The sequence below is a fragment of the Oreochromis aureus genome, linkage group 17 (assembly GCF_013358895.1).
Source record: "Oreochromis aureus strain Israel breed Guangdong linkage group 17, ZZ_aureus, whole genome shotgun sequence".
Taxonomy (NCBI): Eukaryota; Metazoa; Chordata; class Actinopteri; order Cichliformes; family Cichlidae; genus Oreochromis; species Oreochromis aureus.
The window spans coordinates 4,800,381-4,815,038 of record NC_052958.1 but is presented as its reverse complement, the minus strand read 5'-3'; the positions used below and the strand labels follow the sequence as shown (position 1 = coordinate 4,815,038).

At 41.5% G+C, this 14,658-nt stretch overlaps 1 protein-coding gene across 1 annotated transcript in view; it reads right to left on the bottom strand.

Moving 5' to 3' along the window:
* The window catches only part of LOC116334952 (proton myo-inositol cotransporter), an 83,995-nt gene that overhangs the window by 24,601 nt on the left and 44,736 nt on the right, over positions 1-14,658 (bottom strand). Inside the window, exon 4 of the mRNA XM_031758513.2 lies at positions 4,564-4,672. Within this exon, the coding sequence (XP_031614373.1) occupies positions 4,564-4,672 (109 nt within the window). The remainder of the gene's footprint in view (positions 1-4,563; positions 4,673-14,658) is intronic.

The following is a 14,658-nucleotide window of genomic DNA, read 5'->3' as shown; positions in this document are numbered from 1 at the left end:
TTATAATTACAGATATCCCCTGAGGCAGCACTGATCTCCATAAGTATGTTAGATATGAAAGGGCAAATCAGAGGGAAATGTGTTAACTGTCAGTTTGATGAAGTGAGAAACGCAGCTTTGTCACTTCATCAAGATGTTATTGGTTGAACTGGCTGGTCAGTTACAATCTCAGTCAATCTTTCGCCTGAATTCCTCTGATAAAGACCAGAAGAGCTCACTTTTTTTGTCAGATATTTTACTCCAAGGCTGACGGAAGGAGGGAGGCTATCGGTGGGAAAATGTGCTAATAGGGTCTCAAATGTACCCTCTGTGTGAACATATGTGACTTGGAGAGAGGGAGGAAAAAAAGTGGACACTGTCAATCCGTTCCTGTCAAGTTCCTAACTTGAGAGAGAGAGGACTGTTAGAACTGGCAGCCAATATGTGCTTTTCTAGTTTTGGTCTGGATTTTTTTTTTGCCTGTCTGCCAGATTGTCTCATTGCCCTTTTCCTTCTTCCCCTGTGCCAGCCTGGTGGTTTAATCAGAAAAAGCAGCTGGGGACAGGGAGAGGAGCTTGTTTCTAAGCCTGGCTGATTTACCGGCTCCTCAGACCTTCTTTATGTCTCACCGGCTAATGGAGCTAGCCTGGCAGCTTCACTGGAGGTAGACAAAAGAGGCAGTAGACAGGGAGGCTAGCAAAGCACACAGCACACATGACGAGTGACGGGAGGCGTCAGCAATAACTCAACACACAGTGCACATTCTGTGGTTAAAGAAGCCCATGCTCCGTATGGTGGAAGATGGTCAAATATAGTTTTTAATCATTTATATCTTTACATTATATTCATCACTGAAGGGTGAGTATTGTCATGGTAACAGCTGTGTTCTCCCCCTTTCATTTTGTTCTGTATGTTCTGTAGTCTGTCCTCGCCTCATCCAGCAACCCTCTGAGTTTTTTATTATTCACCTCAGAATTTCAGCGAGCAGGCAGATTGTTTCTATCACCTAATATCAATCATCCAGATTCACATTTTCCTCTGTCAGCCCCGTGTGTGAGGCTAGTTAGTGTTCAGGTTATAACTGTGAACATCATCATCAGGATTCAGTTCTCACTACATGTTCTGAAGCCCTAACAAATGTACTAATTAATACAATTAATACCATTTTTGCAATCAGTGTGTGGACTTTTTATTTTTAACCCCTAGCCCTGTTTTGAATTGTAACACCAATCTGTAGCTCAAACAGATCTTGCTGTTTCTTTATTTGGGTGTTCACCTGTGATATATGGCTGATGACTCCCCTGCTTCCTCCTTCCTATTGTTTATGTGCCAAAATGTCCTTTGACAAGACACTTAACACCCAAATTGGGTTAAACAGTGTCTTCTAAACCCAATAATTTACCTTTCAAAATATGTACACTGGTCCACTTTATACTGACTTTATAAGTGGTTAAAAAAGTGGGCAGGTGGCACCTCTATAATGACATACTGCAGCAATTAAAAAGGCTGGTTTAGTTATTTACTATTGAATTATTCAGTTACCCTTTATTTTGCAAAAAAGGACAAACGCCTAGCTTCGATAGCTGTAGCAATTAGCTGGTATTATCTATAATTGTGAAGCTAAAATGTCGAGCACAGTGAGTATTATGAACTTTCAAGCTTATACCAACAAACCAACCATTGCAACATCTCTTCTCCTTTTGTTTTTGTGATTCTGGGTTAAAAATCATTAATGTTTCCTTTTGAGTAGGCTGTCATTGGCATCTGATCCTTTTTCCTTGTACAGTAAATGTAAACATTTCTTAATTCTTTTTCTTGTCATGTAACGTAAACACACACATAAGTGTTGTGTTTTTGTGAAAAATTCGCCCTGAAAAACACACAGTGAAAAAAAGTTGACATTAAGCGACAATGAGCTGCTCCTGATGTTTTGACTGTGTTTGAGCTACAAGCGCACTTGTTGCCACATGCAGTGATCTGATTGGTCTAGTTTTTGGAAATTGTGAAAAATCGAAACAAATGTGTCCGGTGAAATGACACGATCAGTCTGATTGGCAACATTAAGAATAAGTGAGATCAAAAAATAATTTTACAACACAGGAAATATTTTATCGGTCTGGTGTGAAAAGACTTTTACAGTGACCTTAAAACTGACTGTTAATTTAATCATACCTTTACAGTGTCCAATGGCTGCATTTTGATTAGTATTTTAGTTTGGAAGGAGGTTCCTGGGTGGGCCTCCTGCTGGAAAAGGACAGTGCCATGCATGTTAGGTTAACTGCTGATTGTAAATGAGCTCTGGAAGTGCGACTATGCGGTCGTCTGTCTCTCTGTGAAGGACTGGAAACATGTTGAGGGTGTAACCTGCATTATCAACCTTTGTCTTACAGCATGAAGCGCCTTGAGGCAACAGTTCTGGAACTATATAAATAAAATTGAATTGAACTGTCCATGGCACCTGGATAGCTGGCAAGCCCCTATGACTCTGAGCTGTATAAGGAGACAACAAGATGAATGGACAACAAGATGGATTCTGGCTGATATTATAACCATGGCTTAGTCTTATGTAGTTTTGAAACACTATAGAGACATCACAAAGACAGGCCCTAAAATAACAACTTGCTTTTGATTATATAGTTTTAAATTTATATACCTGAGTTCAATATCTTGGATACGAAAAACACAAACACACACACCAACCGAGTGATTTATTATTAGCTCATCCACATGTACATCTGGAATGAACACATCCGGGACGAATGGGAAAGAGGCCCACGGATACGATTCATTTGCTATGTCACAAGACAACTGCTGTTATTTGTGCATCTGCTGTGTTGGACTCTTTCTCTTAAACATGTTGCTTCTTCTGATTTGGGCTGTGCTTTGGTGATTTCATCAGATCGGCTCTCTTTCAGCCTGACTGCAGATGAAAATAACTATAACCTGTGCAAACTTGCATTCTGATCTGTGTCTGGGACTTTTCCATCCATGAAACGATGCGAAGCTAAAACAAAGCAAACAACTGAAATGGAGACGCTGGCATCAAAAAATTGATTGTCACCAGCGTGAGGTCTTTAATGTCAATTTTGAGTGATGTCATTATCACCACAGTAAGCTGCAGTACTTATTTTTTCAAACGAAAGGGCAATCAGATTTCAATTTGCAGGCAGGAAAACACATTTTAATGCCGTGTGTAAACATAACAGGCCCGAAACAGTCTCGGCTGAGGATGTAATGATGCTCGCTGCAAATGGGTCATCTCTTGACACAGATAAACTAGCAGGTAGACCTTTTTGGGAGGACTAGAAGATTGGCAGATACATAAATCAGAGAGACAGAAAGGTGGATAGGGACAGAGCTATGACAGATGAAGTTTGTCCTCGCTGCTCTTCGTAATGTTGGTGACAGGAATGAAGATAAATATACAGTAAGAGAGGCAGACACTCAGTAGCCAGATCTCTCTGTGAGAGAGACAGAAGCAACCGCTCAAAGACATCCAGAGTTTCACCGCTGCTTCATTATCATCCTTTCTCCTCACGTTTCTGTCCATTTACTTCTCAAAATCTAATCACACAGGGGCAAACGGCCATACCTAAAGCCTCACGCGCCCCCGCTTACATACACACAACCACGCGAGTGCACAGATGTCATGCACAAACACGCACGTGCTGCACAGGCGCGCATGCACAGACTCCAAAGTCCATAGGGTCACATTTCGTTCATTTAGTCACATGTGTGCAAACACGCCCGTACAAGAACACTTATCCTGCTGCTCTCACCTCCGGTGGTTGCTAAGCAACAGCACATATCCACAGATTGTTTACGGAGCCTTGCAATATAGTTCATCTCTAAAGGGAGGCGAGGCAGGGACCGATGATACAATCCCCTCAGATGAAAAGAATAAGCTGGTCCATCCCTTTCGCAGGCAAGTGGGCAGTAATGCAATGAGTCCTCTTGCTCCCCACTGGGCGACGTGAAGCGACAGATGAAAGAAATGTTTTGTGATTTAATAGTGTGTTGCTGAAGCGAATGTACCCGTCTGAGATCTCTGGTGCTGAAAGGCGAGGCATGTGACATCGTGTGTCATGCATCGTTATTGTTTTCATTAACTCTGAGGAAACTGATAAAAACACACTTGAACTTTTCTCTTTTGGTGCCAATGCGAGGTAGAAATAATAATAAAGGCTGTGCTGTTTGAGCTCTTGAAAAGATGACACATGGACACAGCCTCAAGTATCAGAGGTCAATTTTTTCACAGTATACTACACATGAAAGGGCCTCTAAGTTAGGCAGTTACAGACTGCTGGCAAATTAAAGGGAAAAACCTGAACCCTTGACCCTTTCATTGACACACTGGCTTTGTAAGGCTATACGGCACGTATCAGCATCCCTTAAAGGGAAGGGTTACTGAAAATCAATGCAAAGTTGTTCTGGGTGATCGCCTCTATCCATTTGCTCATTTGATGCTGAACACTGCAGGCTCTGTTTAATTTTACAAAAGTCTGTTGCTCTGGGAGAACAAGAAGAAGAAATCAGACCTGTGCGCCAGACCCGACTCAAAGGTTTGGTGATGTTTCCACTCACATGACTGTGTTGATTCCTGAAAGCTGCTGGAACATCTGAAGACCACAGCCCACCACCAGGGCTCGTCGGGTCGGGGGGTAGGTCAGCATACGCCAGATCACCGGGCCATCTGAGAGACACAAGCAAAGGGACAACAGAAATGAATTTTGCACACAGCACAAGATAAGATAACCGCTATGAGGAAAACAAGGCTGAGACAGTATCTCAAGGGCGACATAAAAACTTTTTGTGAAAAATAAACTAGGTGTGAAAGTGCAGTTCCTCAGTCTGTGAAGGTTCTCAGTCATCCAGGTCATCATAGTCTAAGGAGCTTGGAAAGAAAAGCGTCTGGACTTCTTTGAGTTGCTTGAAGACGTTTCACCTCTCATCCGAGAAGCTTCTTCAGTTCTAAGGGTCAATGGTGGAGAGTCCCAGATTTAAACCCAGTGGGAGTTTCCCCCCAAAGAGGGACAAAGGACCCCCTGATGATCCTCTACCTAATCACATGAGCCAAGGTGTGAAAGTGGGCGTGGGTCCCAATCAGCCAGGGTTTCGGGTGAGCTCATTGTGAAACCTGGCTCCACCCTATCATTTGATTTCCTGAGTTCAAATGGCCCAGGATGTGAGTGGGCGTTAAGGCGTCTGGGAAGGGATCTCAAAACTGGATTATAGATGGCAGACAGTTGGTGTCGTAAACCACCGCCTCTGTTCAAAGATGGTCGCTCACAGTGGACGCCCACGCACATCCTGAAGGTTGAAATTACTATTGTTATTATTATTTGCCTCAGTGATATAATCTGAGAAATAATATGGCTTGTTGTCACTAACTGCATCAAGACAGTGCAAAACTTGTATTATTTTATTTATATTGCTAGCACCAACTAGCAAACATGCGGATAACATTGTATATGAATACAGTCTGTGATAAAAATGATTTTTTGCAACAAATATCAGTTTCCTTTTGTTTTCTGTCTGTTTCATTTCTATAACCCCATGCCTTTATAGTACTGTAAAACCTCCATTATGTACTATATTTCACATAAAGTGTTCACTTAGAGTTAAAATAGGCCAGCAAAAAATGATTGATTTGCATGATGGGAAAAGATAGTTTTGATTTAAAATTGCTTCGTCTTCTTTCGGCTGCTCTCTTTAGGGGTCGACACAGACACAAAAATTTCTCTGAGGTCTTCCTTTTTTCCTCTTCCTGCCTGACATCTTCAACATCCTTTGTCTGGTATATCCACCACCCCTGCTCCGCACATATCCAAACACCTCAGCCTTGCCTCTCTAACTTGGTCCCCGAACCTCACAGCCTGAAGTGTTCCTCTGATGTAATCATTCCTAATCCTGTCAATTCTGTCTTAACACCTTTAACTCTCCTGTGTTTTTGTCAGTACCACCATCTTCAAACCTTCTTATAACCCCTCCCTTTGACTCTTGCTATTATCTTCTGTCACAGATCACCCCTGACACTCGTCTCCACCCACTCAATGCTGCCTACACGCTCTTTTTCATGTCTCATATGCACTATCATTTGCTTTGGATGGTTGACTCCAGGTGCTATAAAACTGCATAAAGATTTATAAACATAGCATGGGGTGCTAGAAATACAGGACCACTTCTTAGTTGAAATTTTGCCTTCATAACTGCTTTAATTCTTCTTGGCACAGATTCAACAAAGCACTAGAACCATTTCACAAATATTTTGGTCCATATCGACATGACAGTGTCACACAGTTGCTTCACATCCATGATGGGAATCTCCAGTTCCTCCACATCCCAAAGGTGTGCAATTGGATTGATATCTGGTGACTGTGGAGTTCATTTGAGTGAACTCATTATTAAGTTCAGGAAACCAGTTTTAGAATATCTGGCTTTGTGACATGGTGTATTATCCTGCTGGAAGCAGCCATCAGGAGATGGTACACTGTGGACATTGAGGGATGGACCTCAGCAACAATACGTGGGTAAGCTGTGGAGATAAAACGATGCTCAGTTGTTATTAAGGAACATAAAGTGTGCCAACATATATCCCCTACAATATTACAACAACACCTCTACCCATTGATACATTAGATGACAGGTCCATGGTGGGTGTATTCGGGTTGTTAACGCCAAATGCTGACCCTACTTTGTGAAAGTGGCAACAGAAATTGAGACCCATGAAAGAAAGCCAATCTTCTGTTGCCCAATTTTGGGGAGCCCATGGAAACTGTAGCCTCAGTTCCCTGTTCTTAGCTGGCAAGAGTAACAGCCAGTGTGGTCTTCTGCTTCTGTAGCCCATCTACTTCAAGGTTCAATGTGTTTTTGTGTTTCAGAGATGCTCTTCTGCAAACCTTCGTTCCAATGAGTGCTTTTGAGCTGCCTTTTTAACTATTTTAACCATACTCCCCTAACCTTTGTTATCAACGCGTGAAGATTTTCACCCAGAGAATCTGTGGATATTTTCTCTTTTTCAGATTATTCTCTGTTTGGTTGTGTTGGAAAGCCCCAGTAGATCAGCATTTTCTGAATTACTCAAACCAACAATCACGCCACATTCAAAGTCATTTGAATGCTGTGGAAGACATTTCCACAGCATGTCTTTATCCTGTCTTCCTTCTCTCACCCCAACCGGCCGCAGCAGATGGCCCCGCCCCTCCCTGAGCCTGGTTCTACCGGAGGTTTCTTCCTGTTAAAAGGGAGTTTTTCCTTCCCACTGTCGCCAAAGTGCTTGCTCATAGGGGGTCATATGATTGTTGGGTTTTTCTCTGTATCTGTTATTATAGAGTATACTGTACAATATAAAGTGCCTTGAGGCGACTTTTGTTGTGATTTGGCGCTATATAAATAAAATTGAATTGAATTGAATTGAATTGAATTGAATTGAATTTGAATCACCTCCTTCCACAATTCTGATGCTCAATTCAAAATTCAGCAGGTTGTCTGGACCAAGTCTGTAGACTTAAATGCACGGGGTTTCTGCCATGCGATTGGCTGATTAGATATCTGCATTAGTCAGCAGTTGAACAGTAAATAACAGTACATTAGCTGGCTGCTGGTAGTGCTTTAATATGTAACACATGTAGATGAGAGTGTTGTCAACCACACAGCTTTACAAAATGTCAAACCGTTCTCATTAACACGAGTGGAACAACATTCAGCTTAACCATGATCTAATTAAAAAATGCCACCAAATATTTTCAAACCGCACACAGGAAACTCAGTGGGTTTGTCACCATTAGTTATCCATAACATATTTCTGATTTAGTGTTTAGGTTAGCATGATGAGTCACACTCTCCTCAAGCTGGAAGGAACAGCGGAAGCAACCATGTGACCGAGCGAAGTTCTCTTACACAAGATGCTGAGGTTTTGTTTGTTCCAGTGATGCCATTCTGTTGCTCTTGAATGTTTTGGAAAAACATGCAAATTTGCCTTATTTTCTAAGTGCCATTTTCCTCTTTCAGATGGCGGATATCTCACTGTGGGATGGAGCAAATATCTGAATTTGGCTTTGGCCACACGGAGTCCTACTTGGCTCATCATTGGAGCCAGACTGCGATTTCCAACGCACGCAGACTAGCGATTCCTTCGGGAGGAGAAGTCTTAATAGGATGAGAGAATGGCTGGACAGGCATGGGGCTCTGGGATGAAGAGGGAGACATCCAGAGTGCTAACAGATCAGACAAACAAGTCTGAACACACACACACACACACACAGGTAATATCAGGATACACAAGTGGCTGTGCAAACACGAGCAGAAAATACAAACGTATCACAAACAAGGATGTATGAGCCTGCACATATGAGCTGACGCGCACAGACTGAGTATTTTGGAGCAGCTGTGTGTGGGAGGACTTTGGCCCAGTGAACATCTCCTTTTGCTGTTTGACAAGCAGATCAGACTCTGTAAAGGAGGCTCCCGCTGACACACAAACACACTTAAGCCTAGCTTTTAATGGGTGCCTGTCAGCCCTCGTTGGAGGATATTATCATCAACTTTGAGTCTTTTCAAACCTGAGATGCCGCGAGAGGCTTTTTAACTTTCATCTGTTTTTCCACATTTTCACAGAAGACGCCACTTCTCATCTTTTTATTGTGAAGAGATTGGAGGCAATTCTCGCAGCAGCGTGAAGCAATCAAAAACATAGCTTTTCATGATTCGTGATGTTTCTAAAAAAAATCACGCACCATGGCTCAATTTAACACCTACGTCCTTTCCAGACGTGTCTCGACGAGCTCTGCACTTATTTTATGGAGGTTTGTTTTTTAGATAGAAAACACGCATCACTTCAGTTTTAGGTGATTGGCTTTTGCTTTGCTTTGCTTTGTTAAACACAGTTTCAGCTTTGGCAAGAACACCAGCTCAGCTCCATCTCTACACAGCATCCTTTAAAAACCCCATGATTATGGCTTTGAAACTGACAATCTTATGATAATGATAACTTGGACCTGTAAGCAACTAATAATTATAACACATTATATCCAAGTATATCGAATGTTCACCAACACTGACATGAGAGCTTCAACCCTAATTTCATATAGCAAGCCTGTATATGCATAAGATAAGGAGGGAGCTTGTACCTTAGTAATGAAAGCGCTGTTGTATGCATGTGGGCACACATGTTTTTGTAGTTTTGCCTCTGTCCAGCACCACAATGAATTTATATGTCAATATGGGATTGTTCAGACTTTGAAGGTTTAACACAATCATATTTTCATACACAGTCTCCTATTATCAGAGGCTAAACATTAATGAAATAATTAACTGTCAGGCAGTTTCATAACCATTGAGGATTGTTTTCTAGTTATTTATTATTTAATGACAAACAAATCAGATACTGTAGAAGGTTTGGACTTGATTTCAAGTGTTAAACTTGTGCAAGTGACCGAGGCCTGCATTAGACTGAAAAACCAAAATAATCATAAAAAGTTTTGGAGTGGTGAAATTAACAATCTGGTACATTCTTAAGAAAAGGAATGCACTGGCTGTTTCATCAAAGGCACAAAAGACCACAGAAGACTGATTTCTTTTCTTGGTTATGAAAAACCACAATATCACACTTATGGAAATAAATGAAAAGTGTTTTCAACAAGATGCAAATCACTGGTTAGACTCAAGAATAGGAAGGTTAGATTAGACCTCATCAAAAAACATCTAAAAAGAAAAAAACATCTGGACAGAGGAAACCAAAGTTTTACCAGAATGACAGGAACAGAAAAGTGAAGAAGGAAAGGAGCAACTTCTGACCCAGATCATATCACATCATTTGTAAGACATGGTGGAGGCATGTACACATACGGCTGTCACTGATAGAAGTAGCAGGATGACTTCTGAAGTGTACAAGGCCATACTCTCTGCTTAAATCCAGCGAAATGCCGGATCCAGCATTTTTTTTCGACTATTAAATATAATACCGAAGAGAGATGCACAAATAAGTGGAACCTGAAGGTGTCTTCAATAAATCAGAATATCTCAAGAAAGAAAAAAAAAAATCAGGGAGTCATTGTCAGCAAAGGATTTTTAACCAGGTATTAAAAACATTCCTTATATTTAAAATTAAGTTAGTTTGTCCAGTTACTTTTGAGCCTCTGAAAATGGACTTTGAATAAAAATGTCTGTAATTCCTGTAATTCTAAACAAATACCTTGAATTAAAGCTGAAAGTCTGCATTAATATCCACAAATATAATGTCCAACTATGTTGATCCTAAATAATCAAAATACAAAGAAATAGTGTAAAAGCAGAATGCAATCATTTCCAAACCTTTCATGAAAAAATATGAGCACATTTTGAATTTGAAGGCAGAAGTTGGGATGGGGCCACAAACGACTGGAAAACTAAGTTCCTTTTCCAACTATATCTCATGTAGGTAGCCCGGCTCCCCACAGGGCTGTGTGCTGAGCCCCCTCCTGTATTCTCTCTACACCCACGACTGCAGTCCGGCCCACAACAACACTCTCATCATCAAGTTTGCTGATGACACCACGGTAGTCGGACTCATCTCGAAGGGAGACGAGGCAGACTACAGAGAGGAAGTCCTGAAGTTGGCAGCATGGTGTTCAGAAAACAACCTGGCACTGAACACCAAGAAAACCAAAGAGCTCATTGTTGACTTCAGGAGACACAGCACTGACTTGGCCCCCCTCTACATCAACGGGGAGTGTGTGGAGAGGGTCCACACCTTCCGGTTCCTTGGTGTCCTCATCTCTGCTGACATCTCCTGGACGGAAAACATCTCAGCGGTCATCAAGAAGGCCCAACAGCGGCTGCACTTCCTGAGAGTCCTCAGGAAGTACAAGCTGAACTCCAACCTGCTGCTGACCTTCTACCGCTCGTCCATTGAGAGCCTGCTAACCTACTGCATCACGGTATGGTACGGCAGCTGCACCAAGGCAGATAGAGCGAGGCTTCAGAGTGTGGTCAAGACAGCACAAAAGATCATCGGCTGCCCTCTCCCTCCCTGATGGACATTTATTCCTCCCGCTGCCTCAGCAGAGCAGCAAACATCATCAAGGACAGCTCCCACCCTGGCTTCAACATGTTCAGCCTGCTTCCCTCAGGGAAGCGCTACAGGTGCATCAGCACAAAAACCCACAGACTCAAAAACAGTTTCTTCCCCAAAGCCATAACCACCCTGAACTCACACATGCACCGATAACACAGCCCCCCACTTCCCACTTCCTCTATGGACCACCACTATTTATACCAATTCTATGTGCAATAACTGTATATACATAAACACTATTTATACCAATTCCATGTGCAATAACTCAACTGTACATACATAACACTATTTATTACATATTGTTTACGGTTTGTAAATTGTACATTTTATATATATATACATCTTCTTCCCTATGTTAATACTGTCCATATGTATATAGCGCTGCAGAACTGTACCCCCCCCCCCAAACATGTTTACACTGAGTAGGAGATGCTCTGTATCTCATTGTACAGCTGTATAATGACAATAAAGGCATTCTATTCTATTCTATTCTATTCTATATAACTTAGAGAGGGACAGCTTCTTAGAAGTCAAGATGGGGGAGGTTCACCAATCTGCAAAAACCCCTCACAATATCTACAAGTTGTGGAATTATTTCAGGTTAATAAATAAATGGATAATGTTCCTCAACATAAAATTGTGACTTTGAATAGCAAGTCATTTAGAGTACATGATATCATCAAAAGATTCTGAGAATCTGAAGAAATCTCTGTGCACATTGGGCAACGCTTAAAATCAGTACTGGGCGTCCATGATGTTCGTGTCCTGCAGCGCTGCATTGCCTTTAATCAAATGAAAACATCTGGGGCATCATGAAACAAGAAAATACGACAAAGACTGTTGAGATGCTAGAATACTACCATATTTTTCAGACTATAAGGCGCACTGAAGATCCTTTCATTTTCTCAAAAATCGACAGCGTGCCTTATAATCCGGTGCGCCTTATGTATGAACTCTGGTTGTGCTTACTGACCTCCAACCGATTTTATGTGTGTATGCGTACATGGCGCTCAAAAATCTGTCAAAATGTTTTAGTACGACTTTATCTGACTGTTTTGTTTCCCTTAATGCGCCTTATGGTCCAAAAAATTCTGTATATCAGACAAGAATGGGACAACATGGGAACTGAAGAAGCTTCTTGGACGGGAGGTGAAACATCTTCAAGAAACTTAAAGAAGTCCAGTCAACCTGCATGACTGGGAATCTACACAACGGGACAACATTCCTCTCCAAAATGACAATGTGAGCTCATATTAGGCTTTAATACAAAAGATATGGTTATTATTGAAACAGAGGGCCACTAATGAGAATTACTAGACCAGCTGATTTCTGGGAAATATAGGATTCCAGAAGTTTTGCATATTGACTTTTACTAGAGATTAAAAAAATCAGGCAATCTCAGTCACTGTTGCCCAGAATTAAACGGCATAATTGTTTTGTAATCATGTGCTCATGGGTCCACTTTTGTGATCATAAAATTCTAAATTGCTGACTCATTAGCAAATGTGTTCAGGTTATGTAAAATATATCCTTACTGTAGCTTCCTTTTACTCACAACCATAGCTGAGATCGGCTCACACAGCTACACAGTTTCTCTAAGCAGCCCTGTTATTGTTTTTAAAGTCAGTGTTTAAATGAAGTTCTCCACAGACGATAAAGAGAAAGCAATGTGTTTATGGTCCGAGCCACGTCCATGGCACAGGTTGATTGGTTGATCCCCGCTGAGCAGACCACGGGACTCTTATCTGATTAGCCGACAGGGAAATCACAAATGAACTATCGAGAGGTTTGAAACCTGATGGCCGCATGGAGGCAAGATAAAACACACATTCAGGTCCAATCAATTAAAGAAACGCTGTGTATCTTTCCTGACTGGTTTTTCCCCACAGAATCCCACGAGATCAAGCAAACAGTGTAAGTAAAGGGTTATGCACAGACTCTCAGACAAACTCGCAAAACACAGAACTTCATTTCCTCAGCTGAACACCACCCAGCTGTAATTTAATCAGATGAGATATTGAAAAAGAGGGATGGCAATGAAAAACAAGCCAGCGGGCTACCAGTGAGCCACAAGCGCAGTGATTACGTCTCATAATACTGCAGTAATTGCACGTTCGTTTTCCACACTGAACCCTTCCAGTTACATCTGCATCACTTGAATTCGATCTATCCACTGTTAACAACAATTTAACCTAAAAAATGAAATACCGTTCATGTTGTCTTGTGATCAAGCCATACAGAAGTTGTGGATCATAGCTGAGAGCATGAAGCAAGCAAATATACATGATGGGATGAGACTTCCTAGTAGAAAGAGGCATTTAGACACATCCTTGGACACACAGACACTCACACCAAGCTCAACAGGGGAACACAACTACCCACACAAGCTGTGATTATACTTCCAGCATCACTACCTGCACAGATCTCCTTTGATTGCTCAACTTATCAGGTTTCAATTCAGTAAATACCTCCACTCTACCACTATAATCCGATTTGTTTGTGCAGTGAAGTAGGGAAGCCTGGGATGTGTGTTTAATGTCTCCAACTACTTCTTTGCATAATCTTTGATATTCTTTGAAGGAATGTCCAATTAGTGTTTTTCCTTGGCTACTAGCTTTTGGGAAAACATTGCTAGTCCAGTCAGATGTTTCTTTTTATTCATACTTCAAACATGTGCCATACTCAGCTCCATGAAATATGCAGCAGGAAGGGGAAAAATACAAGGAGAGGAATAAAGACTTTGTTGGACGCTTGCTTTCCAGGAAAACTGGAATGCTTCCACTGACGGGACTTATAATTACAGATTTCCACATTGATTTGTAAATCTGTGAAATCTTTTCAGTCTATGGGTCAGCGCATGTCAGTACACCACAAAGGGATACACTGGGACAGATCAATGCCCAATCAAGAAAACAAAGAGGCTCGATGGAAGCACATAAAAATGCAGGTCAGACTTTTAAAAGGAATGGTCTTGCATTTAAGTTAGACAGGAATAGCTGCTCCTATCCCGTCCAATCACCACGCTTTGGGGAAGTAAGTGGCAGGAAACAGGCTACACTTCTCAGACAAGCAGGCCGCAATCAAGGCAGCCAATCTGTAGCCCTTCTACATCAACCCTCATCCCCCCTCTAATTATTTTTTCCACATACTTCCCCTCTCCTCATATTTTTCTCTTCTCCTCTGCTTCCTTATGTAAGTAGGATCATGACATCTCGCATGTTACAATAACAGAAAGTCAAGACTAGTACAGAATAAACAAGATTGCTCATCTGAAGCACAGTGCAGCCTCTAAGGTTCTACATCCTTAAAGCAACTTTAGGATTTTCATGCACAAAAGAATTGAACTTTTTGGAAAAATAACGTTTTTCTCTGAGAGTTAATTAAGCTTTTAAAAACGTTAACAAGATTCTAAGGGAAGCTTGGCTAGATTAGCATCCTCCCTCAGTGTCTAGCCTTGTCTTGTGTTTTGTGAGTCTTGTCTCTGTTTAATTTCTCCAGTCACAGTGTAGAGCTTGCGTGTCTCGTCCGCGTCTACGTATTTGTCATGCTTCCTGTTTTATTTTGATAGTCCTTGTCCTGTGTGCAGTGCATTTAGTTTTGCTTCTGTTTTATCTCGTTATGTCAGA